General features: G+C 43.5%; 1 protein-coding gene across 5 annotated transcripts in view; it reads right to left on the reverse strand.

Moving 5' to 3' along the window:
• Positions 1-24,323, reverse strand: part of PCNX2 (pecanex 2) — a 240,533-nt gene that overhangs the window by 49,114 nt on the left and 167,096 nt on the right. For all 5 annotated transcript variants that reach the window (XR_012490740.2, XM_019712884.3, XM_074316661.2 and 2 more), the window contains 2 exons: positions 7,377-7,435; positions 3,332-3,547 (listed from right to left, as the gene is read on the reverse strand). Coding sequence is in view for 4 of the 5 variants with exons in the window: in XM_019712884.3 (XP_019568443.3) it covers positions 3,332-3,547; positions 7,377-7,435 (275 nt within the window). In the remaining variant the exon portion in view is untranslated. The remainder of the gene's footprint in view (positions 1-3,331; positions 3,548-7,376; positions 7,436-24,323) is intronic.

The following is a 24,323-nucleotide window of genomic DNA, read 5'->3' on the forward strand; positions in this document are numbered from 1 at the left end:
TCAGTGGTCCTGTGCTCCAAACCACAACCAGACTAGGTCAAAGAAAACACATTGTGCAAGGGTGAGTGGTACTGGGGCAGGTCACCTGGCATTTTCCTTCTCAATGTGTCGCTACTGTGCTTAAGCTACACTCACAGTTGGCGTGCATTTCTTCTGGGGTTGGCAGGAGGAAGGAAGGTAGCCTTGCAGTAACGGGGAGACACTCCTGGGCAGTTTCACTTCACACAACCACTGCCTCTCTCCTGCGCCTGCCCGCAGGGGAGTCAGTTCTGAGCCTCTTTCCATAATTCACCCAATGAGGTGTCTGGGGTCTGGTATATTGGCCCCTGGTGAATCACGCAATGTGACAAAGCCCCTTTTCTATCACTTGAATCTGAGCTGACCTTGGGAATAGCTTTGGCTGATAGAACGCGGTGGGGGTGATACAGTGCCTGACCTGAAGGCTGGGCTGTAAGAGGCCTCAGAGGCCTCGTGTTTCCCCTTTTGGAACCCCAAGACCACCTGGTTGTGAAGATACTGAGTCCAGCCCACTGGAGGCTCAGCGGTGACCTGGAGATGAGCCACCGTGCCAGGGGTGGTAGCCAGCCCCGGACGTGGCCCTTGGACGTTCCAGCGTGGCTCATCTATCAGCTGGATGCAGCTGTGTGAGTAACCGGGTAAGAGCGGCAGAGAGCTAAGCTACCAGATCGTGAGAAAGAATAAGACATCCTTGCTGTCTTAAACCATTACATTTGGTGATGGTTGGTTGTGCTCCCCAAAATAATTAATTTGAGGTGAGACCAAAACATTCCAAACGGCAGATTAGGCAGAACCTCTCTTTTGTGAAATGAAGAGCAGGCAGACAAAGTGCTACACAGTTCTAGAATCTGATTAACTTTGAGCCGTTAAACTCAAAGGTCAGTTAAGTTAGCTAAAGGAGCTGTCAGCCGCATGAAACCTGTGATAGAAGCTATAACTCATATTCAACTAGGCTAACTTTGAAAGTTCTGCCTTTGAATTCCAGAAAAAAGGGAACACTCTCAAAATAGATGATTCTGTTGCATTATTGTATCAGAGACACTTAATTTCCACCCCCTCCTGGCATTTTCTGGCATTTGTGCACAATTTCAGGGAAGCGCTGCTTCTCGAGTTCTGTAGAATCTGACCACTGCTCCCTAAGCCCAGTGACCTTTGCCAAAATAAGCTCCCTAAGTTAGATTCCTAAAATTTGTAAGGACGCACAGAATGCACACCTAAATCGTGCAACCCACCATTCCAGAGAAATTCATTTAGGGATGTTATTACAGGGAATGGACAGTCACAAAACAATGCTTAGAAATTCTTATCCACAGAACCAAAAGACTCGGTCCTCTGTAGGGTAGGATATTAAACATGTGAAATAATGGCAATTTGTTCTTGGCTAAAAGATTCCCTTTTGTTACTGGGAGGTTCTGGCTGGCTATGGCCTGGCTCCGACTCACCTTTCTAGCATTATCTCTGACCCCTTCCTCCCAAATCACCTGGAAACCAGATCTGGCTACTTTGTGCCTCTTTGTTATTACACCTGGTGTCTCTCGTGCCCCAACTGTGGCCTCTCCTCTGCCAAGTGACCCGGTCTCATTCCAGGGCCCCTTCTCAGGCTCCCGTGGCACCCCCGCACGGCGCAGACATGATACTCAGCTCACTGGTCACTAATTACTCGTTACCTGTCTGTCTTCTCAGCGAGGCTCCAAGTGCCTTAAATGGGGCCTTCACTTCTTTACTCATAGGACCCAGCCCGGTGCTTGACATATAACGAGTGCTGAATAAATGTCTCCTGAAGGAATACAAGGCTCCTAAGTCCAATTAGCTACTGGATATATTCACTTGGATTACTCAAGGGCATTTTAAATTAAAATGGAGCTCTTGATGACACCCCCAAATCAGAAGTTCTCCTAATCCAGGCTCCCAGTTTCAGTAAATGTGCCTCTGTCCACCCAGGCACCTGACCTAGAAACTGGGGAGCATAGCCAGCCCTCCCTTCCCCCCCAGCATCCAGCCCTTCCCTCCCCACCCCCAAACCTCCCTGCTCTTCTCTGGATCCACCATCCTCTGCCTGGGTGACTACAAGCCAGTCCTAAGTGGTCTCCCTGTTTCTGCTTTTGCCCCCCTCTAGTACATCCTCCACACAGCTACCCGAACCATCTCATAACGTGCAAATAAGGTCAGTCATTCCCCTTTCCAGAACCCCTACAAGGCTCCCCATTATGCACAGAACAAAATGCAGCCCACGTGACCTAGCCTCCAGCTTACCTGGTGCCAGCATGCCAGTTAGCTCTAGTCACCCTGGGCCTGCGGGTGCAGGAACCCTCTGAGGGGCTCTCGTGTCATCCATTCGGCACTTATGGGTTCCTGGCCAGGAACTTCCTTCTTCCTGTGTCCTCTAGAGGCCTTCCCTGACCGTCCCATGTAACGCAGCAGCTCATCACACTCACCCCTACAGTGACCTTGGTCACAGAACCTCATCTGCTTCCTTCATGGCACTTTCCCCAAGCCGTAATTAGTTCGCCCATTCGTTTCCTTGGTATTTTTCGTGCCTCCCAGGGAAGGTGAAAACCATCAGCGTGAGGCTCTTTCCAATGAAGTACCCACTGTATCTCCAGCACTGGAACTTTGCCGGACACAGGGGAGGTATTAGGAAAACACATATTGAACAAAGAAATAAACAAAGAGCAGAGAAGAAGGGACACGAGCACTCGGGGTTATGTGCCACCTGCGTGCGCCACCATGTACGCCAGCCTCTGATCAATGGAAAAACTGGGGTCAGACTTTCAAGATTCAGGACAACTCAGCAGCCACAAAGTGCTGAGTGTTCATGCAGAGCCTCCATGTGTCTCATCTCATTCAAATCACACAAGAGGGTTATGAGGCAGCCATGCTTATTATACCCATCATTTTACAGAGACAGAGAAAGGCTCAGAACAACAACTGATGTGCCCACAGCACACAACCCCTGTGACCCACAAACCCAGGCTGTTTCAGGTCTGGCTGACTCCACATGCAGCCCACGCATGTCCCACGACCTCCTGTTGCTTCTGAGATTTTCCCAGAAGGTTCAAAACTGAAGGCCTGACTTGCTCCTCCAAAGCTGTACACCAGGTTACACGTTTCACTTCCCTGTCCCCTCAGACAGCTGGGGCTTATTTATATCAGAATACTGGACACAGGCAGTTGTGGCAAGCCCCCTACTTCTCATTCCACAGGACAGGCACCACATTCTTCCTCTTTAATGGTGACTTCTTATTAAAGCTTTGCATGACGATGAAGTCAAGCCACTGATTTCCAACAACTTCCACTATAAGGAGCTCCTTACCTCGGAATTCCAGTCCTCGAAGTTGGAAGGTGACAAGCCCGTTTCCAATTTCAATCAGGTGAACAAAAGCATTGAGGTAATCTGAGGCCAAAATAAAGCAGTCGCCAGAGCTGTAGTTCCCCCATCGACCAAGAATTAAGTCGCCACAGAGGGATTCCTGGAGGGCCCTTGTCAAGTGTTCATAAAAGATGGAATTGAGATTGTTGTCATCGTTCCCTAAAGACAGAACGAGAAACAGGCTCGGTGAATGCTCCCTCCCATGTAGCAGACCTAGGAACAGTGAGTTGGCATTTCATTAAGGCTAAAATCAGACTTTTTAGCTACTTCACCCATTTTAGAGGATTTTGTGAGACCCTCCAATTTGTTCCCTTTACACTTTTTTCTAGGCAATCTCAGCGACCCAAGGGATTGAATTACTGTTTAAATGCACAAAACTTACAGACTCATACCTCCAGCCGAGTCTTCTCATCTGAGCCCTAGACCTGTACCCCTGCTTGTCTACTGACCGTCTTCCCTGCTATGTCTCAGACACCCCTGACCTTCAGCATGTCCAGGCCGGGCCCCCCTGTTCCCCATCTCAGTGAATGGCACCAGCATCCCGTTAGCTGTAACCTCGGCATCTTTGCTCCCACTCCTTCGCACTCTCCATTTTACTTTCTTCTAATATTTTTTACATCTTTCTACCTTTCTCCAATTCCACTACCCCTAGCCTATTCCAAGCTACATTATTTCCCAAGTGGACAACCACAGTAGTCGTGGGACTCACGTATGCACCTTCCCTGGGACGTGCTATCAAACCACACCAGAACAGCTTTACAAACCGAACAGCTGGACATGCTACCCCGGACACCCTGGCCCCATTCCTTCAAGCCCGCTTCTCAGCGCTCTTAGGATGGAGATGAGACTTCTTCACTTCAGCTGTAATAGGGTCTCATATACTTTATCATCCACAGGAATAAGCTGGGATGGTCCTGAGCCAACACAGGATATGTGGCCCCACGAGACGCACCTGCTCCTGCTTCTGTCTCCATCCTCACCTCACCCTGTGGGCTCAGCAACACAGAACTGGCTTCCGCTGAGTGACTCACGTACCGCTTCGCCCCCTTCGCCGTTGCCGACACTGATCTTTCTGCCTGGGTTTCTTTTCCACTCCTCTCCAGTTTAGTAGCCTACTATTCTCTGGACCTCAGCTCTATCACCACTTCTGGAAACCTTCTCCGACCACTTGGCTGGGCCAAATCCTCTGCTATCTCCCATTGTCACCATGATCCTCTGCTTTGAAGCACTTGTCACAGTTGGAATTTGACTTTTGTTTTCTTGTGTGTATATATATGTGTTTATGGTTATTTGATTAACATCTGATTTCTCCAACGCACCATAAAGTGAAGACAGATCTATGTCTATTTCGCTTAACTTTATATCTCAACCCTGACAGAATTCCTAAGATGGAGTGGGGACTAACTAAGTATCTGTTGAATTGTAGATAACACCATAGATTGCACAGTTTCTCTAAGAGAAATTTTGTCAAGAGCATACCCGTTAAGTACTCAAAGTCATTGGAGTATAATTTATAGACAGGAAACAGCATCTCTCTCTATATGCTATAATGTGGATAATTATTACTAGCATTATATATTATGTACAAATATATGTTATATATTCTATGACTAAGACATAAATTATTAAATGTACGTGCCATTTATCGTGTTTAAATTATATATGTATATAAAACTCCAATTTACTAAGGACGAGTTCATGCAGAGTGAAGTTCAGTCTTCTGAGTGAATCCTATAATTCTCGAACAAGGCCGACAGCTAAGTAACCACCCCGTAGAAAATGCATCTGAGAGGCCGCCATGCTGCACACAGCGTGTTCTGTCACATTGCTGAGTACGAGTCCCTGGCATGTACTGCAGTTTGTTTATTCACTCACCAGTTGAAAAACAGAGGGTTGTTTCCAGTTTGGGTGATTATGAGTAAATCCACTAAAAATATTCATGAACAGAAGTTTGTGTGAACATAGTTTTCATTTCTCCTGGGTAAATCCCTAGGAGTGGCACCGCCCAGCTCCAAAGTGGCTGTAACCTTTTTGCACCCTCCTCCCCCGCCCTCCCTGACTGAGAGTCTGGGTCATTCTGCCTCCTTGCCAGAAATTGGTGTGGTCAACTGTTTGTTTAATTTTAGCCATTCTAATTGGGTGGGTGAATGATGACACCAAGGGAAGAGTTCAGGAAGGATACAGCAAAGGAGATGGAATGACGGGTTGCCCTGCTTCACAACGGAAATCCAGGGTTTGTGTGTTTGGGGAGCATAGAATTTGGGGTTCATGGTGTACTTCCCTTATCCCCCTGCTGAGCCCTGACTCCTTTCACTCCCTCCATTGGATCTCAAGTGATGATGGATAGAAACGTTTTTGAGAAGAACGAATAAACTGGGAAATCCTCCTGGAATCTGGTCCTGTGGCTGGAGGAAGTGCTGGGAGAGACATTTGCATTCAACTTTTATTTTAGGAGAATCTTTTCTTTGGGGAGTACATTCTGGTTCTGGAACGCATAATGCTGCCCAGAAGAGAAAACGCCTGAAGCAAAACTCAAGGCTCCAGTCTAGGCTGCCTACTGGAGGGCGACAGAGATTCAGGGAGGTAGGTCGAGATACATAAAGACCGTGGCAGAACAGGGCTCCCTCCCATGGGAACCAAAGCACAACTGGGGGGACAGGAAGGTAAAGACTGACCCCAAGTGCACCCATATAAGTGTGCTGATCCACCTCCAAGCTATGTAAGGTCACACTCCAAATTATGAAGTTCATTGCTAGGCATTCATGACAGTTAAAAGCTGAATTGAAATTAGTATACTTATAAGCTAATTATGATTAATGGAAAGAAAGAAACTGTTCTATGGCTGAGTCATGTTATGTCATCTGATAAAGTGTCTGTGTGCTTAATTTCCTATGCAGAGGAAGCCTGCCTGACCTGCCATTATATTCATTTTCTACGATGAATCAGTTCGCATCTCAAGACGCTAATTAGAGACTACTTTGAGTCTCTGGAACTTCTAAAGGAAGGGCCTGAATGACAGAATTAACTTTTGCTCAATTCTTCAAACAGTTTGACGTTTAAATAAAACAGTTTAACCCAGTAAAAGTGGAGATCTTCTCAGAACATACTGACCACAAATTAGGTTAAAATGAGACAAAATTCTGAACAACTACAGGCATAATGCACTCACGAAACCGTCCTTATGCCTAATATCAATGGCCCTGCGATGTCATCGAGTCCCACAGCTGCACGTGAGAGATTTTTGTACCCACCCCCAAGCTGTACTGACATAAAGTCCAAAAAACAAAACAAAATAAAAACTCTCTGTCTAGGTATTTTAAAATTGCAACTTATGATTTCAAATTAATCATGTGTATGCAGTTCAATTACAGATAATGAGCATGATACAATTCTTCCCAGACAAAATTGTTGGCACAGGGGAAAGTGAAGTGGATAAAAATAGAGAAGTTCAAATTTGCATTCTGATACGAGGAAAAAAGAGGCAGAATGTTTAAAACTGAGATACAGTATGGAAAGAAAATAAGTAAAATAATTTTCTAGCAAGTAAATCCTTCCATAGATAAATGCTGAATGAAATTTCTGAAGACTGCTGGATCGTGGGTCCCAGAATGGCTTGCCTTTGAGGATATTACACGCTGATATTATTCCAGAGCTTTTTTTTTTTTTTTTGGCTAAAATACCAAGGTTTATAGTATGTATTTGAAATTTATCATATGCAACATAAACAGTCTTAATTAACAGAGACGTTCAAGTCATTATTTATAATCAATTCTAAATGATGGAGGAATGAATCTCCAAACCAGATCTGTGTGCTGGGTCAGACTGCTTGGTACAGTCTGAGCTTTGCAGTCGGCATGTTTACCAAGACAAGCATTGTCTCCACAATGATTAAAAATAGCGAGGACTTAATTCCCTTTTTGGATTGAAGGAACCCATCTATATGACAACATAAATAGTCTTTAAAAAGAGGAAGAAGATATCTTCTTACCTGGATCCCTTTCAATTTGGACTGCCAGTCTTGTGTTGGAATTATCCACGCGCCTTGTACTAGAAGGGGCCAGAAAAAGGTGAAAGGTTATGCTTAGATCTGTACAGGTGAGAGAGCTGGTTTATAGAATCAGCTGTGTGAGTGGGAAACGCAGGGGAGCTGGAGCTCACATATTACAATGCCTGCTCCCATCTAATGCTGGAGGGAGGGTCTCATGGTAAAGAAGAGAGGGAACACACAAGGAACACATGGCGGGGGAGAGCTAGTGAGTTCTCTGGATGAGACAATGGCCTTGTGCCTTATCAATTGGGAGCACCTGATCCCAACAATAGCAGCAAGCACTTGAACTGCAAGCTGAATGCCAGTCAGTCCAGAACTTGAGAGCTGGGCGCACATAAGTGTCTTTTCAATCTGATTCCAGAAAGTCATGAGGAGTAGTCTACGTCTCCACCTCTTGCTTTCAAGAGTTGGGTGCATACTTACAGGCCTTTCTTAGGTTAAACCACAAAAATGAAACACAGCTCTCACTGACTTAGGAGAAGACAGATTGTCTGTAGCCATGGTAACAAGTGGTCACCAGAACCAGTTTTAAACCTCTTCCATTATAACTCACCTCAGTTCACAACTTTTGTAAGCCAGCCAATCCATGGTGGCCCTTTGCTTCTAAATGTCATCCAGTGAGGGACAGACTCACTGCAGACTTCTCAGGGGTGAAAGATCTACGACAGTTTCCCCAAGTAACTGCCTGTGCAGGTGGCATCACCCCACTGATGCCTCTAAAACTTCACCAATCCCAGAATTGAACATGTCCCCAAAACCCTTTATAAGTGCCACGGTCTGCTGTGCTCAGAGAGACTGTGCCTGACTAGCTTTGTCATTTTAGTTCAGATATTGAGTGGCGGTCTCATCATCCTTTGAAGTATGGCATGAAATGGATGTCGACCATATGAAGTTGATGATATTCAACTGATCTACAAAAAACGGCAATTTCATATGGTTAAACCTACCTAAGCCATGAAGAAACGGCTTTCACTAGAAATACATCACTGAACATAGGGTTCCACACACATTTGAATATAACGAGGGTCCGACTAATATCTGTGAAAAAGCTGATCTCTGCAGGCCTGTCCTGTCATTGCTCACTCGGCCAGCGGCTTTTTCTGCTCCACCCTCACGGGCCTTTGGCTGGGTGTTCAGCCCCGACCTCCTTTTCCTCCCACCCCTCTCTCCCCTGCATCTTTTGCAACTGCTGTGTCCGCCACTCTCTCTCCAATTCCACACACTTTTCCTTCTTGACTCTCATCCCTCAAGTCAGCGCAAGTCTCCCTTTCTCAGCAAAGCTGCTCCAGGTCAGCTCCACACATCACATGCTCTTGCGCGCTGTGCCTCTTTTTGGGAGCATGGTTAACATCAGTAATAGTAACAGCATGATTATATGTCTAAGTATGCCTCTTTACTATTATGCCTGTTAGCTAATTTTGTATTATTATGATGTCTCATTATTAAATGAGTAATTACAAGGAAATAAGTAGCACTTAGTTGTGCAAGTACTTTCCATGTATTAACTCATTATATCTCCACAACTACTTTCTGAAGAAGGTACTGTTGTTACGCCCATTCTCACGGACGAGTAGTCGGCACACAGTACGAGTAAGTCAAGGTCACCCAGCTAACAGGTGGTAGAGCCAGGCGGAGGCCAGGCAGGCTGGCTCTGGAGCCTTTGCTCCATGCCACGTCTATTTCACTATACCTGTCTCTCACACCAGAGCCTAAGTATCACGAGGCCAGCTCTGGCTCACGACTGGCGCACAGCAGTCACTCAGTAAGTCTTTGTTGAATGAATAAACGAATACTCAAGATAATGCTGCATCTAAAGTTTTTCTCTCTCATGATACCTGCTAAGAAGAAAGGAGAGTCACTGCTACGAGATGACATTTAACCTCGATCATTGACAGACTATGATTTAACAAATGACGAACACTTGTTGGTAATGGTGTTTAAGAAGAAACCTCCAAATGCAGACTTCTTTTGTGAACTTGTCTCTTGGAAATCAGGACAGATAAAAAGATACTTAGACGGAACTGTAATTTGAATAAATGAAAAGGTCTGTTTTCAGAAAAAAAGTATTTTCTTTTCCGCATATGTCTCAGATATTCCAGAACCACCTTGGCACGACTCTGTTTGACCTTGGAGTCGGTGAGAAGGAGTAGTCTCACAAAGGCCGTTAACCCAGCTCGCTGTCCTATCACTGCATCAGTTTTCCTTACAAATACCCTCAGACCAGCTTTGAAAATAAAAGAGCCAGGATGGCAGAAAATAAAGAGAACAACAAAAGTCTTTCTAATGAAGGCCGAAATTCCACGTGGACACAGCTAGTCCCTAAATGGAATTTTAATTTCACCTTAAGACCCAGGACAAATGGAATTTTCAGCAGTGGAATAAACAATTTTTAAAGTGGGACTGAGCCGAAAGAAAGTCATTTACCAAACTCCTTAGGGAATTAAAACACCTTCTAAAACTACGTTAACTGGAAAGCTATCTTTTCAGAAAGCTATGCAATACAGAGCTACATTCTGACCTGCCATCACTAGGCTAAGCTGCCTGCGCACCCTGGGACTCCCAGCTCTGCACCAGCCTCGAAGCATGTGAACTTCAGCCACGTGGGTTCATTTGAGCTGGTCTCCACTGCTTTCCTCCTATAAACCTGGTGCTTACCATTCAAAGGTGCTAATTAGCTCAGTAATTGGATTTCTCCCTTAACTGTCCTATTGCATGAACATCAAATCTGCTGCTCAGAGAAAAGGGGGGCTTATATCTCACTCCCCAGTCTCAGGGGAAGTGCAGATGCTGCTACATGTTTGGTAAGTACCCGCACGTACCCTTCTTAGCCCCTGCTTGGCAGTCATGGTGAATTGCTAGGTGTCCTGAAGGCCAGAGGCCAAGAGTCTGGTAATAAGTCTTTCCAGATAAGCTGACTTACTCGAAAGCCTCCCTCCCTCACGTTGATATGGAATGCAGATAGCAAAGCGTTTCCTTCCTTTAAACTTTGCCTTACCACCTCCTGACCTGTGTCCCGAAGTCAAACACCTTCTCTTATATGGCTTCATCTGAGGAGCTTAAATAATGTAACAATAATTTAATTCTGCGTCACATTTCCATTTGCACGCAGAGATGGTAGAAGCATTCCATTTTTGATGGGGAAGTATGACTGGCTGGGGTGAGGACCCCAAGATGGAATTCTATTCCTGGGCAGGACAGCCTCAGCGAAAACTGGACAGCGACAAGGCAGCAGAGCTTAAATAGAAAAATACTGACTCCACTGAAGTGGAAAATATACATAAGGATTACCCGGGTTTGTTTTTCATCTTTGATTTTGGCTGCCACCGACAACCATATTAGTTTTTGCAAAGCCAGTGGTGCTCTTCTGGCAGCTGAATGACCATGCATTTCAGTGACTTGGCACTAAGAGGCATTTCCTGAGGATACGTATGGTGCTGTACAGCTGGCAGGGTGGGCTCTGCCTGAGGTCAGCCAGGTGACATCCAGTCTTGCTACCATGTGGGAGGTTTGGTTTGGTTGTGGTTTCCCAGTACTTTAGGGGGTAGCTGTTTGGAATCCCAAATTAAAGGTGTGGCATCTTTGTCAACGTAGCCACCATTCCATGAGCCTGGGCTCTGATTTCTTTTCCATTTGCTCTGCAAGACCACAAGCACAGCTCAGTTCGGCTGTTCCTTCTTCCGGGCCAGCAGATGCTCTTGGCATGAAAATGGGTGTAAGTGCTGGGTGTTCGCCTTTTAGATTTTGGCCTGAATTCCTCAGTACGTTCATAGTTTTAAGAAAGTTGCTGTTTTTTTTCCTTTATATTTTATCTTTTTTTTTTTGTTAGTTTCCTTCAGTAGGGAAAGTTGGTTTTGATTATGCAGCACGTTGTTAACAGAAACTGAACTACTAGTGTAGTTAATAGGAAATATGAGAAGAGGGAATTCTTTTTAATTGCCTAATGTATAATCAGTGCGTCTCAATATTCCACGGGCACTTAAAAAGGCATACCCCATTTTCTGTGTGTAGATTTATGCATGTGTGTGTGTTCTGTAGTATATATTAGAGCTACATTATTAATTATGCTATTTAGGTCTCCTATATCTGTACCTAATTTTCAGTCAGTTGGTTCGTCATGAACAGCAAAAAGTGAGAGTTCATATCATACCACGACTGTGTTTCTATTTCTTATCAAATTTCCTTTTATTTTTTTCTTTATTAATTTTTCTATGTGAATTAATGCATTGATATTTATAGCTTATATTTTTATTGTGAATTTCAGTCTTCACCACTATAATTGTTCTTTATCTTAATGATTTTTTTTATTCCTAATTAATCTTTGTTTAATAGTAAACTACAACCTCTGCTTTCATTTGTTTACATTTGCCTAAAACTTTTACCTATTCTTTTATTTTCAACTTTTCAAGTCAGCCTTTTTTTCTTGTGGCTTTGCATTTGGTGTGCAGACATTATATATTCATCACATTCTGTCTTCATAGTTTATACTGTTACCTAATTTTATTGTTTCTTTGCTTTTTGAACACATACTATGGTCTGATTATAAAATCATAAAGCAATATTACAAAGTCATAAATCACAAGACAATACCATGAACCACTCTGTGGCAATAAATTTGAAAATTTAAACAAAATAGGTAATTTCCTATAAAAGTATAACATACTAAAATCAACTCAAGAAGAAATCAAAGAGCAGAATATACGAATAACTATTAAACAGATGAAATCAGTAGTTAAGTAACTACCCACACATAAGAAAATGCAAACATCTAACAAGAATGATGTACCAAAGAAGAAGAAAGATGAAGGGAAGAAGGAGAGACAGAATGAAGAAGGGGTGATACAACACAAAAAATTATATTGGGAAGCAGTGCACCTGCACATACGACTGCACTGTTGTGTCTGAAAGTCTCCATCGGTCATGCGACTCCACTCAGGAGGGTAGCAGTGCTCCGAAACTTCATTATTGTGCGTGAAGAAATGTGGGTTTATTTTTGTTTATTGTAGTCATGACTTGTTAGATTCCTGAATCTAAGGATTCATGTCTTGCATCAATTTTGAAAAATTCATATTATATTCTCTTGAAATTATGTTTCTCCCTGTTTGCTTTATGCCTTCTTCCGAGAACTCCTTCTAGATTTGTAACTGGCGGCTTTCATTCTATTTTCCATGTCTCTTCAACTTTCTGGAATAGTTCCATATCTTTATCTTTCTTTGTTGCATTCTGCTCAATTTTCTTAGACTGCTTTCTTGTTAAATTATGTTTAATTGATTATTTAACTTATGTGTTATATTATACATTTAGTGCCTGTACCAATTTATTTTTATAAGACATTTGTTCCAGTTTATCACTTTTTCATAGTATCTCGGCCTTATGGTTTTATTTTTTTTTAGATGACTTTTCTTTCTAAATATATGTCCAATTTATTTGTGCAATTATCTGTAGCTTTGGAGGGCCTAAATCTGTTGGTTATTTGATTGGCTGGCTCTTGTTCACAATAAATGTCTTTCTCCTGTGTTTTGTAGTTCAGACTGAGAGCTCATTTCCACTGAGTGTTTAACTGGGATTATGTCCTTTCACATTTGCTTCCGTCAGCTACTCTAGGGGTTTTATATACCACTACCATGTTTATGCACTTTCTCAACTGGAGGATTTCCAGACTTGGGTAGTGTGATTTTGAACTGCAGACCCACATCTCCAGGGGGACTTGCTCCCATCTGGTCTCTGGCTGACACAGTTGGGCTTCTGTGTCGTTTTCTGTGTTAGACACTCTACTCCTTTACTGAGGGGGAAGCCTTCACGGTTTTGGCTTGATGTGGAAATTGCAGCTCCAACTTCCTGCCTCTGTAGGACTCATCGCCTAGCCTGGCATGCATCTCTAAATCTCAGCCCCTAGGTGACTGAGACCTACAACCTTGACCATCTCCCACCCCACCCTTCCCAGATAGCAACAGTGGTTTGGCTGTTTTCTGCTCCCTCTTCGTTTCTAGGCCTTGGGAATTTTCTAACTTTCTTGCCATGCTCAAATATGAATTGAAATGAAGTTTTTACTATCTATCATTTCCCTGGAACTTGTCACAGGAGGAAAAGTTTTGAACTTCTCTAATTTGCTCTGTCTCTGGAAATGAAAATTTCTAAATCAGATTTTTATAAAAGAAAAAAAATATTTCAGTTATGCAACTTTCCAAAGTAATGCATTTAATTTAAAAACTGAATTCAACTTTATGTTCTCCATCTAATGCTTATAAAACTTGCCAAGCTTTACACCACCCTCTGCATGAGGATCCTATCATTTTGAATCAGCCTTTTTTGTCTCTGTTTATATTATCTCAACTCTTTTCTGGTCCGTTCTACTCTTCTATGGAGAAACTATGACATATACTTAGTAACTGCACTGTGTAGCCTACTTAAAGGTAAATTTCCAGGACTCTATGTAAGTCTGTATGTGTGCTCACATGCAGCCATCTAGGCACAATGAGGCAATTCTCTTAACCACTAATGTTACTGTGAAAAGTCTATCTGAGGCCTGTGGTGAAAGAATCCCTCATATATTGTACCCACCACATAACGTTGTCATAATACTATACGATATGCAGTACAAGGAGCTAAGCATGAATAAATAAACAAATAAATACAGCTTTCTTGTATTCTTCTGGGAAGATGGAGTTGATCTGCTTTTTCTTGTTTCTCCACTAAGTATAACCAAAACTCTGGATATGATATTTAAAAACACAAACCCAAAAAGGAAACAACAACAAAAATCCCAACACCTTCTAAAAGGTAAAGACAAAGCAGACTACCTAAGAACCTCAAGACCCAAGGACAGACACTGAGGTCAGCTCCCTTGGTTTTATTTTTGCCTTTTATATCCCAGAAACTGGCACCCCAAAACACCAACAGAAGCAGCAGCAGAAAAAAAAAAAAAAAAGAAAAAAGCACCAACAAAACCCTGCTCTTTATAGTCTAACATCCAGTAAAGGGACAGCCTCCCAAGACAGAAAAGTTTTAGACAACAACCTCTCTGCTGTAGCCAACATCACAGAACAAACTGTGGCCCCGTCCCTTCCCACACCAGCAAAGGCTGAGCAGGGAGCCAGACTTCCACCCTGCCAGGCAGTAATAAGGCGCCCCTTCTCCACCTGCTGGGATGGTGTCCGAAGGGCCTATTAGAGAGCTTAGCTTTCCCTAATTGCCCAGGGTAAGGGGGCCACAGTGGGAGCGGTAATGAAGTACTCTTCCAACCCCTCCCTTCTCGGAACTCTCACTGAAGGTCTAGTGGGGTGTCTGAACTCCCACCCTGACAAGCACACAAGGAACTCCCCCCATTTCAGTGTCAACAGAGGCAAAGTGGGGAACCCAAACCTCTAACCCCACCTGGAAGTCACAAAACAGTGGTCCCCCTTCTCCTCCCAGAGTGGTGTCAGAGAAAGCCAGTTGAAACAAATACTTAAAATAATATCCAGAGTCTCATAACATAATACCCAGAATGTCCAGATTTCAACAGAAAATTTCTTGTCATTATAAGAAACAGGAAAATCTCAAACTAAATGATAAAAGACAACAATAGATTGCAACAGTGAGATGACAGTATTATCTGAAAAAATTTAAACTTAACCATTATAAAATGCTTCGATGAGCAATTAAAAAGACTTCGGAAACAAATGAGAAAATTGAAACTCAGCAAAAAAAAAAAAAATAGAAAGTCTCAGCAAAGAAAAATAGAACATATAAAGAACAGAATAGAAATTTTAAAAAAGAGGACAGAGAAAAGAATCAATGAACTAGGAAGATAGAATAATAGGTATTACATAATCTGAGTAACAGAGAGAAAATAGACGGAAAAAGATTGAACGGTCTCAGAGGCCTGTGGGACTAGATGATAAATTAACATTCTTGTCATTAGAGTCCCACAAGGAGAGGAGAAATTGGAGATGAATTCAAAGAAATTCACAAGAAACATCATAGTCAAGCTTCTAAAACCAAAGCCAAACCAAACCAAACAAACAGAAAAACCACACACACACACAGAACGTCTCGGAAGCAGTGAGGGAGAAAGCACAACTTACCTACAGGGACAAATAATTTGAATAAAAGTGAATTACTATTAGAAACCATGGAGGTCAGTAGGAAATGGCACATTTTTTAAGTGCTGAAAGAAAATAACTATCCACCAGAATCCTATATCCAGTGGAAATATCTTTCTGGAATGAAGAAGGAACAGAGGTTTTCTCAGGTGAAGGAAAACTAAGAGAAATTGTCAAGAGGAGATTTATCCTAAAATAATAGATAAATTCTTAAAAAGACACAATACAAGAATGAACCATGGAACACCATCGTAAACAAACATATGAGCAAATATAATAGATACTTCCTTTCCTCACGTGTCTTCTAAGTTACAGTTTATGATTGAAGCCAAAATTATGCAACTATCAATGTGGGTCTTCATGTGCGTAGAGAAAATTTTTCTAGCACTATATTAGAAATGGAGAGAGTAAGAGGGTGTGGAAGGGAGGTAAGGTTTCGGAAATCACTTGAACTGGTACAGTGACAATACTAGCCGTCTTTGATAAGTCCTTTATATACAATATACACAATGCCTAGAGCATCACTATTGACATGTGGCATTAACTGTGAGTTTTTCCTAGGTGCCCTTTATCAGATGAGGACATTCTCTTTTATTCCTAGTTTGTTGAGTGTTTTTATTGTTGAAGAGTGTCATATTTTGTCATATGATTTTCCTGCATCAACTGAGATGCTTGTCTTTTCTTCTCTGCATTCTGTGAATATAGTACATTACACTGATTTTTATATATTGAACCCCTCTTGTATTCCTGGGATAAATCACACTTGATCATGTTATGTAATCCTTTTCATAGGTTGTTGAATTTGGTTTGTTACTACTTTTTGAAGATTTTTGCATCTATATTCATAAGGGATATCAGTCTAAGTTTTTCTTTTCTTGTGATAACTGCCTGACTTTGGTACCAGGGTAATAATGGCCCCACAGAATGAGGTAGAAACCATTCCTTCTTCCACTGCTTTCTTGGAGATTTGAGAAGGATTGGTGTTCATTTTTCTTTAAATATTTTATAGAATTCACCAGTGAAGCCAATGGGTCCTTGGCTTTTCTGTTGGGAGTTTTTTTATTATTATTAATAATTCATTCTCTTTACTGGTTATAGGTTTATTCAGATTCTCTATTTCTCCCTGTCAGTTTTGGTAGTTTGTGTGTCTTTACCGATTTCTCCAGGTTTTCTAAGTTGTTGGCATACAATGATTTATAAAACTTCCTTATAACCCTTTTAATTATGTAAGGTTGGTAGTAATGTCACTTTTCTTGTGATTATAGTAATTTGAGCTTTCTCCCTTCCTTCCTTCCTTCCTTCCTTCCTTCCTTCCTTCCTTCCTTCCTTCCTTCCTTCCTTCCTTCCTTTTCTTTTTTTTGTCATTCTAGGTAAAGGTTTATCAATTTTATTGATCTTTTCCAAGAACCAATTTTTGGTGTTATTTACTCTATTGTTTTTCTATCCTGTAATTTCATTTATCTCTACTATAATCTTTATTATCTCCTACTGTCTGCTTGCTCTGAGTTTAGTTTGTTTCTTTTTCTAGTTTCTTACAGTGGAAGATTGGGTTATTGAGTTGAGATTTTTTTTCTTATTTTTAATGTAAACATTAACAGCTATGAGTTTCTGAGCTCTGATTTTGCTGCATCCCATACTTTTTTAACATATTATATTTTAAGTACCTTTCTGTGTTATGTTAAATACTAGTATATAAAATATATAAAGAACTCTCATGACTCAACAGTAAAAAAACAAAGAGTCCAATTAGAAAATGAAAAAAAGACATGAACAAACACTTCCCTGAAGACAACACCCCAATGGCAAATAACTCAGGAAAAGATGCTCAACCTCATGAGCCATCAGGGAAATGCCAATGAGAACCACCAGGAAACATCACTACACACCTGTCACCTCGGCTAAAATAAAAAGTAGTAAAAACGCCAGTGTACTGCCAAAGGGGTGGAGACACTCGATGTCTCATGCATTGCTGCTGGGGATGTAAAATGGTGCAGCTCCTCTGAAAAAAGTTTGGCAGTTTCTTAAAAACAAACAAAGAAACAAAAACAACTGCCATATGACCCAGAAATTGCATTCCTGGGCCATTACCCCCAGCAAGTGAAGATTTATGTTCACACAAAAATCCGTAGAGGAATGTCCACAGCTTTATCCATAACCACCCAAACCTACAGAGAGTCCGGATGTCCTGCAGTGGGTGAGTTGTTACAGATTATGATACGCCCGTACCATGGGCTACTACTAAGCAACGAAAAGGGACACACACAGTCACCTGGATGAATCACACAGCCACTGGATTAGGCTGCATGAAAACAGCCAATCCTACAGGTTAAATACTGTACAGTTCCATTCATGGACCATTCTTACAATGACAAAATCAGAGTCATAGAGAACAGATTAGTGGTGGACAGGAGGTAAGCAGAGGGTGGGGGCAGGAAGGACGAGTCTGTGCGATATGAGGGCACCTCGAGAGATCTGTGTGGCGATGGAAACTTCCTGTGTCGTCACTGTGTCCACATCGATATCCTGGTTGTGATAATTCTGCACGATGTTAACACCTGTTAAATGGGTACAGGGTACATGGTGGGGGGCTCTCTACATGATGTCCCTCAAATGCATGAGAATCTGTAATGACCTAAAAAGTTTCATCAAAAAAATCTCCACGGCTAGTAGGCCTGAATTTAGTGACTTGAATGCATTCATGGGCAATTCTCATCTCCGATCGTAACTTGCTTGCATCTCAAAGTAAGATCGCTTGTCCCATTTCAGCCAAAAAACCCCAAGATGATCCAACATTTCACATACAGGTTATGAAGTCCAACCATTCATTCACTGTAAAGTCATGAATATTCAGGGTTGAAAAGTGTATCTTCTCTTTCTGCAAATGCAACTAATAAAAATAGTAGTAAAAAAATTCAACTTGCATGTGGTTGGTCAGAGAGTCAGCCAAATGGTGAACTGATTAAATGGAGACACAGAGGGTCATAACCGATTCATAAGGATAAAGTCTCAGTGCTGCTGGCCTGTTCCAAACCAGGTTTAACAAACTTAAGGTTTTGACTCCTGGGTGCTATATCCTTCTGGTAAAAAGAGGCCCAATGTCATTTATTTGACAGTGTCTTACGTAGAGTTGTGGGTGAAATTTCTCCTGGAGATGAGGACATGTTTACTTTTTTCTTAGTTACCAGTGGCATGCACAGAATTTGGGTCAAGATGTGCAAGATGAGCCCCCCCCCGCCAGCAAAAAGAAATGGCAGTCACTGAAGATGGACCGACAGCTACCGTGTTTCCCCGAAAATAAGACCTAGCTGGACCATCAGTTCTAATGTGTCTTTTGGAGCAAAAATTAATATAAGACCCGGTCTTATTTTAACATAATATAAGACCGGGTATAATATAATATAATATAATATAATATAATATAATATAATATAATATAATATAATATAATATAATATATAATTAATACTGGGTCTTATGTTAATTTTGCTCCACAAGACGCAATAGAGCTGATGGTCTGGCTAAGTCTTATTTTCGGGGAAACACGGTACTTGTGCAGCAACACTTGGCCCTAATGAGTTAACTTGGGTCCTTCGGTTTTGTGGCCACTTGTCTCAGGAGACAGAGCAGCTTGAGAAGAAAGACGTGTTCTCCAAACATGAAGCCACTACCACAGGGTGCCGTTTTGCTGTCGAGCGATGATGTGGCACTGAATAAAATGACACTAGCAATGTTTCCCACCTTCCCTCTGCTATTTTATTTACTCCCAAAGCACATGCTTTGCTTGCATTCGTCTTAAAATCTGTTACAAATCAGGTCTAACTAAGACGATGCTCCTGATTCCACAATCATCTTGAGGCACCTTGTCAAATCAGTTACACTGACTAAAACTCTAAATGAAGGAACGCCTTATATGCAAGTGTGACATCTCATGTTTCCATTTTTCATGGTGGCGTGCCTTGTGCAAAATAACTTGGCTTGGAAACATGACACTAACGGTAAGGCAGGGGTCTCCCGAAACAGGACAACAACTTTAATAAATCATAAACCAAGTTAGTAACAGAAATCAGGCTTATTGACTTCAATTATATGAAGGGTATAAAGGACAGGATCACTTAATTCTTCTGAACCCGTTTCCTGAGCGCATGAAACAGCAACTGACCACAGACCAGGCCTTTTGGTAGGAAGTTAACACAGACTCATGCCTATGACTGCCTCCTGCAAAACTGAAGAAAGAGTCACTTTGGCCTGTAACAGTCTGGTCACCCGTGGGAAGGATGAGTGACACTGGGTGAACAGAAAATAGTTTTGTCACTGCACCAGGACGTCTGGGTATAGATTTTTTTTAATGGGAAAAAAGGAGTAGTATTTTTTTATCCTGACAATGTTTTCAAATTTGATTTTTCAAACACGAAAATAGATTGTGTGGAATCTTGGCTCACAGGAGCCAGAGTCAACAGAAAATGAGTTCATTCGTCTCTGCCAGCCGTCCTCCAGACGCCCCACCTATTCCCCCAAACGGGTGCTTTGACAGTGGTGAGAAACCTGCTAGAAGTTTCCACATGTCTCCCCTTTATCAACAATAATTTTAACTAGAAAGCTATGGTTCTATCATTTTGGATCGCTCTTAAAATTAGGCTGTTGAAGAACTTCATTTTCGCCCCATTTTTCTTTAAAACCCACTAAGAATTTTCTCTTCTTTCTTTCTCCCAAAACTCCAAGTATACCTTCTCTCTAAAGCCTTCCATCTCTAGGAAAGTAAGCTCATCTATACAACATCCAAAACATATCATTTTTTAAATGTAACATAGTAAGACATGACAAAATGGAAAAGGAATTTAATATCCTAAATTGCATTTTTATCAAGTAATATTTTTTTTCCTCATTCTCCTGCATGTGATTTTTTTTCCATTACTGGTCATTTTTTTATTTAAAAAAATCTTGACGGGGGATATCAGTCTACTTAATTGTGTTTATGGAGAGAGGCAGACCCAGCAATCCAGACATGAAAAAGCATTATAAGCCCTCCGGAGTGGTAGTGATGGCAGAACGTTTCCAAGTGACAAGAAAAAAAGAGCACGGCTTCCTGTGTTCACATAACATATTACTTTCGTTAATCAGTCAACAGACTGGGCCCCATGAAGCAGCAACCGCACGCGAAGCCCGAGCCAGGGCTTGGCTTTCAGTAAAGCAGGATTAAAGTCAGCCTTGGAAATACGCTCAGGGAAAGCGGATGAAAGAAGCCCCACCTGATTAACAGAATGACAGGAGAGAATTTTAATGTAGAGCCTCAAATACTGAAGTGGATTCGGACCCAACGGGGCCTCCGTTAGGGGAGAATGTGGCCGGGACACCCATCCATACTGAGTGTGGGCCGATCACAGGGGAGACCCTTTAAAGTGCCTCCATCTGCACCACGTACACTCAAGCCACGGAGTAAAAGGGTTTGAGACGATGCAGATTTAACAGCTGACTATTTCCCACCTCCCTTTGTTTAGAATAAATCAATCCCATCTCCAACACTTTTTTAAAAACTGGAAAAGCTGAGCTCCCCTGCTCAGCCTCCTGCTGTACTAGACTTACACTCCCAGCACCATCCATCACCCTGACTCCGTCACAAAGCTGCACTCCTGGGTGACCTTGATGTGTCGAGTCAGCTGCTCCAGACGGCTGGGAAGCAGGTGGGCAGCTTGGACTCCGTCCTGCAGGCGCGCGGTCAACTGCACGACTTGGCACTTTTCAAATTCTTTAACTGCTCAGCAAAATGTAATAGGACCCCGAGTGGAATCACGCTCCACGCATACTGAATGAGCTCAAAGCGGAGCTGGTGGAGAAACTCATCGCGGTGGAGTGCCTCCAAAGCAGCTTCCTTCTGGAATGTATCTGCATAATCACACATCACCACACCTGAAGTGTCAAACCTCACCCCTGGGTAGGTATGTGGGTGACAGCTTTCTCAGCTGTCAGAAATGGGGGGATGGGCCACGATCACCATTTAGATTCTCAGACACAATGGCCTGGAATTCCAGTGGGAGAAATGCAAGAGAGGGAGGTGGAAGACTGGTCTGCGACATGGGACACATCAGCCAGAGAGTGGGGGACGCTCAATGTCCTGTCTGCCGCCCGACCCTGGTCCTACAACGGAGGACGCCGGGGACCTTCTCTGGCCTTCTATTTGGGGACACTGATGATATGGTGATAAAGGTCTTATCTTTACAATGAAAGGAATGGGGGAAGGACCCCCTGAGTAAAAGCCATCACCTGCTTTTATTAGGAGTCTTTTGAGTCCAAGTGACAGAAAACCTAACTGGAAATGGCTTAAGCAAAATGTGGGATTTATTGGCTCCCACAGCTGAACAGCTGATTGGGATGCAGGGACTAGGGTGGTGTCATCAAAACCATTTGACGTCCCTTGGCCCTGGCATCCTCTGTGTGTGTGTGTGTGGCATTCTCCGGCCACTCTCACTTGTGGGGACAAGCAGGCTGTCAGCAGCACTAGGCTTGCATCCCATGCCACCACGTCCAGTGGGAGGGGGGTACTCCCTTCCTGCAGCTCTCCCACAACCCAAAGTTCCAGGCAGAAACAACAGCTCTCCAGGACTCTGGGTTCCACACCTTGCCTTTCTATGTCTTGGCCCTTTTGGCCAGTTTCACTTGCTTGTCTGTTTCTTGCTTACCTGTGGCCAAATTCCAAGAAAACATTTCATCCAGAGCTAACTTCTACCGGAGTCCCCCGCTCTCTGGCTGATGTGAAATGTGCGGCAGGCCCCCAAAGCTGTAAGCTCCGCCCACACGTCCCAGCCACTTGGCTGGGGTCACTGATACTAAACTCTGAGCTAGTCGGGTTGCTCAGGCGGCCTTGATGCCCATTTCATTCTACACAACTACGAATGTTTCTCGCTGGTGTATATTTACTTCTATTTCTTTGGAAAGTTCAAGACTTGGTCCACGTTCCTACCTGGCTGTGTCTGGAAGACCCAGGATCCACTCCTGCAATAGCTAAGCTGTGTGAATCCCTAAACAACTGTCTTTTATCAACACACGCAGAGGCTGACACACAGAGTGACTCCTAAGAATGTTCACATTGCTCAAACCTCTGATGTTTATACACACATCCAGACAACGGGGGTGCCTTCTGACAGGAGCCCCAAAGACCTACCATTAGCTCCTAGGAAAGCTGAGGGCATTTCCTGACCCTTCTCACAGACGGCTTTGGTAGTGCTGATGGCAGGGCCACACCCAAAGGGGTGCCCTCATGCCTCCCTGCTTGGGGTCTAGAGCTATTGGGATACAACCAACACACAACCAGGGCCTCGTGAAGGAGATGGCCCCACTGAGACCTGCTGCGCCCTGGCTCAGGGACCCGGGGAAGTACCACGAAGTTCCTGTAGGAACAGGGGAAGACAGACTCAAGAGCAGATGGCTTGTCTAAACTGTGCAAAGCGGCCCCTCACCACGCTCTCTGACAGCCTGAAGAGGGACTCCAGGGGTGCAACTATCGGTGTGGAAGCTCAGCCTAACAGTTTTAAGAATAGTCCTGGGCGAGCTGTGTTGCTTCTGACCCTCCAGAGGTCCAAAGCTTCTGAGGAGCACTTTGAAAGTGACAGGGAACAGTGTGCCCAGCAGTGCCTGACGCTGTCCCGTTCCGGGAGGGGGATGCAGTATGCCTCCCTTGGGGACTGAAGGAGGCCACTCCTGGAGTAAGGCCCGCCTGACCTTGGGTTCCGGGCTGTGTCAGCCTTCCCTTCCAACAGGTTCCTCCCTCCACACAGGGCTCTTACGAAGACACCTCTATTTCTAGTCTAAGCAAACACTGTAGCTGGTATTCACTGATGTGTGTGTGTGTGTGTGTGTGTGTGTGTGTGTGTGTGTGTGTGTGTGTGTGTACCCAACATGTATGTGTTTGTGGCATTTGAGAGGCTTCAGGACATACTGGAACATGCTCGGGGCTTGGGAAAAGACCAGAGCTGGGGTAGGCTGTTGGCTCAGCTGTGGACCTTGTTCCGTGACCTTGGGCAATTATTTAACTTCCCTGAGTTTCCTTTTTCTAATCTGTGAAAAGAGAAAGACGAAATTCCACTTCCAGAGGGGGTGCAGGGCCAGCATGGATACACTTGAGGCGGCCAGCAGGGGCGTGAGCAGGGGCGTGAGCAGGGGCGTGAGCAGGGTGGGGTGACTGCTGTGACTGCCTGGTGCAGCCTCATCCCACCACCTTTCTCACTGGGATTGATAAGGACATGGCCGGGTCCCATCACACCGCTGGGGATGGATCTGAGAGCCCAGCAGCCCTGAAACATCGGACAGGGGACTTCATGACCTTTATCTCAGCAGGAGATAGACATGTCCAGGTACTTGGTAAACATACCCAAATGCATTACGGGGGAGCTTAATTGCAAGCTGAAAAATATAAACCCCTCCCTTGCATAACTGCGAATTTTCATTACAGTGCTGCCTTTCACTGTGAACCCATACGCCATATAAGCTCCCTGCTTTGTGCTTAAGAACAAAATTGGCCTGTGGAGAAGCATGATGCTTTAAGCAAAGATCTTACAAACCATGCTTTAAACAGCTCAGTGGGCAGAGAACACCCAGCAAAATCCTCTCTATTCTGAACAAGTTAGAAACTACACAGTGTCGAGTGGAGAATTCCTTTCTCTGATTGCCTGACCAGCATCACCGATAATTCCTGAAGGAAGACCAGGCGGTGACAGGCCCGGCATCTGCAGGCAACACACCTAAGGGGCTGGAGGGGTGAGGAAAGACATGACTGAGCCAGCCTCTGCGGGCGGAAATGTTGACTTAAAGCCAG

The sequence above is a fragment of the Rhinolophus sinicus genome, chromosome 6, assembly GCF_057876585.1.
Source record: "Rhinolophus sinicus isolate RSI-liver-muscle chromosome 6, RSI-T2T, whole genome shotgun sequence".
Classification (NCBI taxonomy): domain Eukaryota; kingdom Metazoa; phylum Chordata; class Mammalia; order Chiroptera; family Rhinolophidae; genus Rhinolophus; species Rhinolophus sinicus.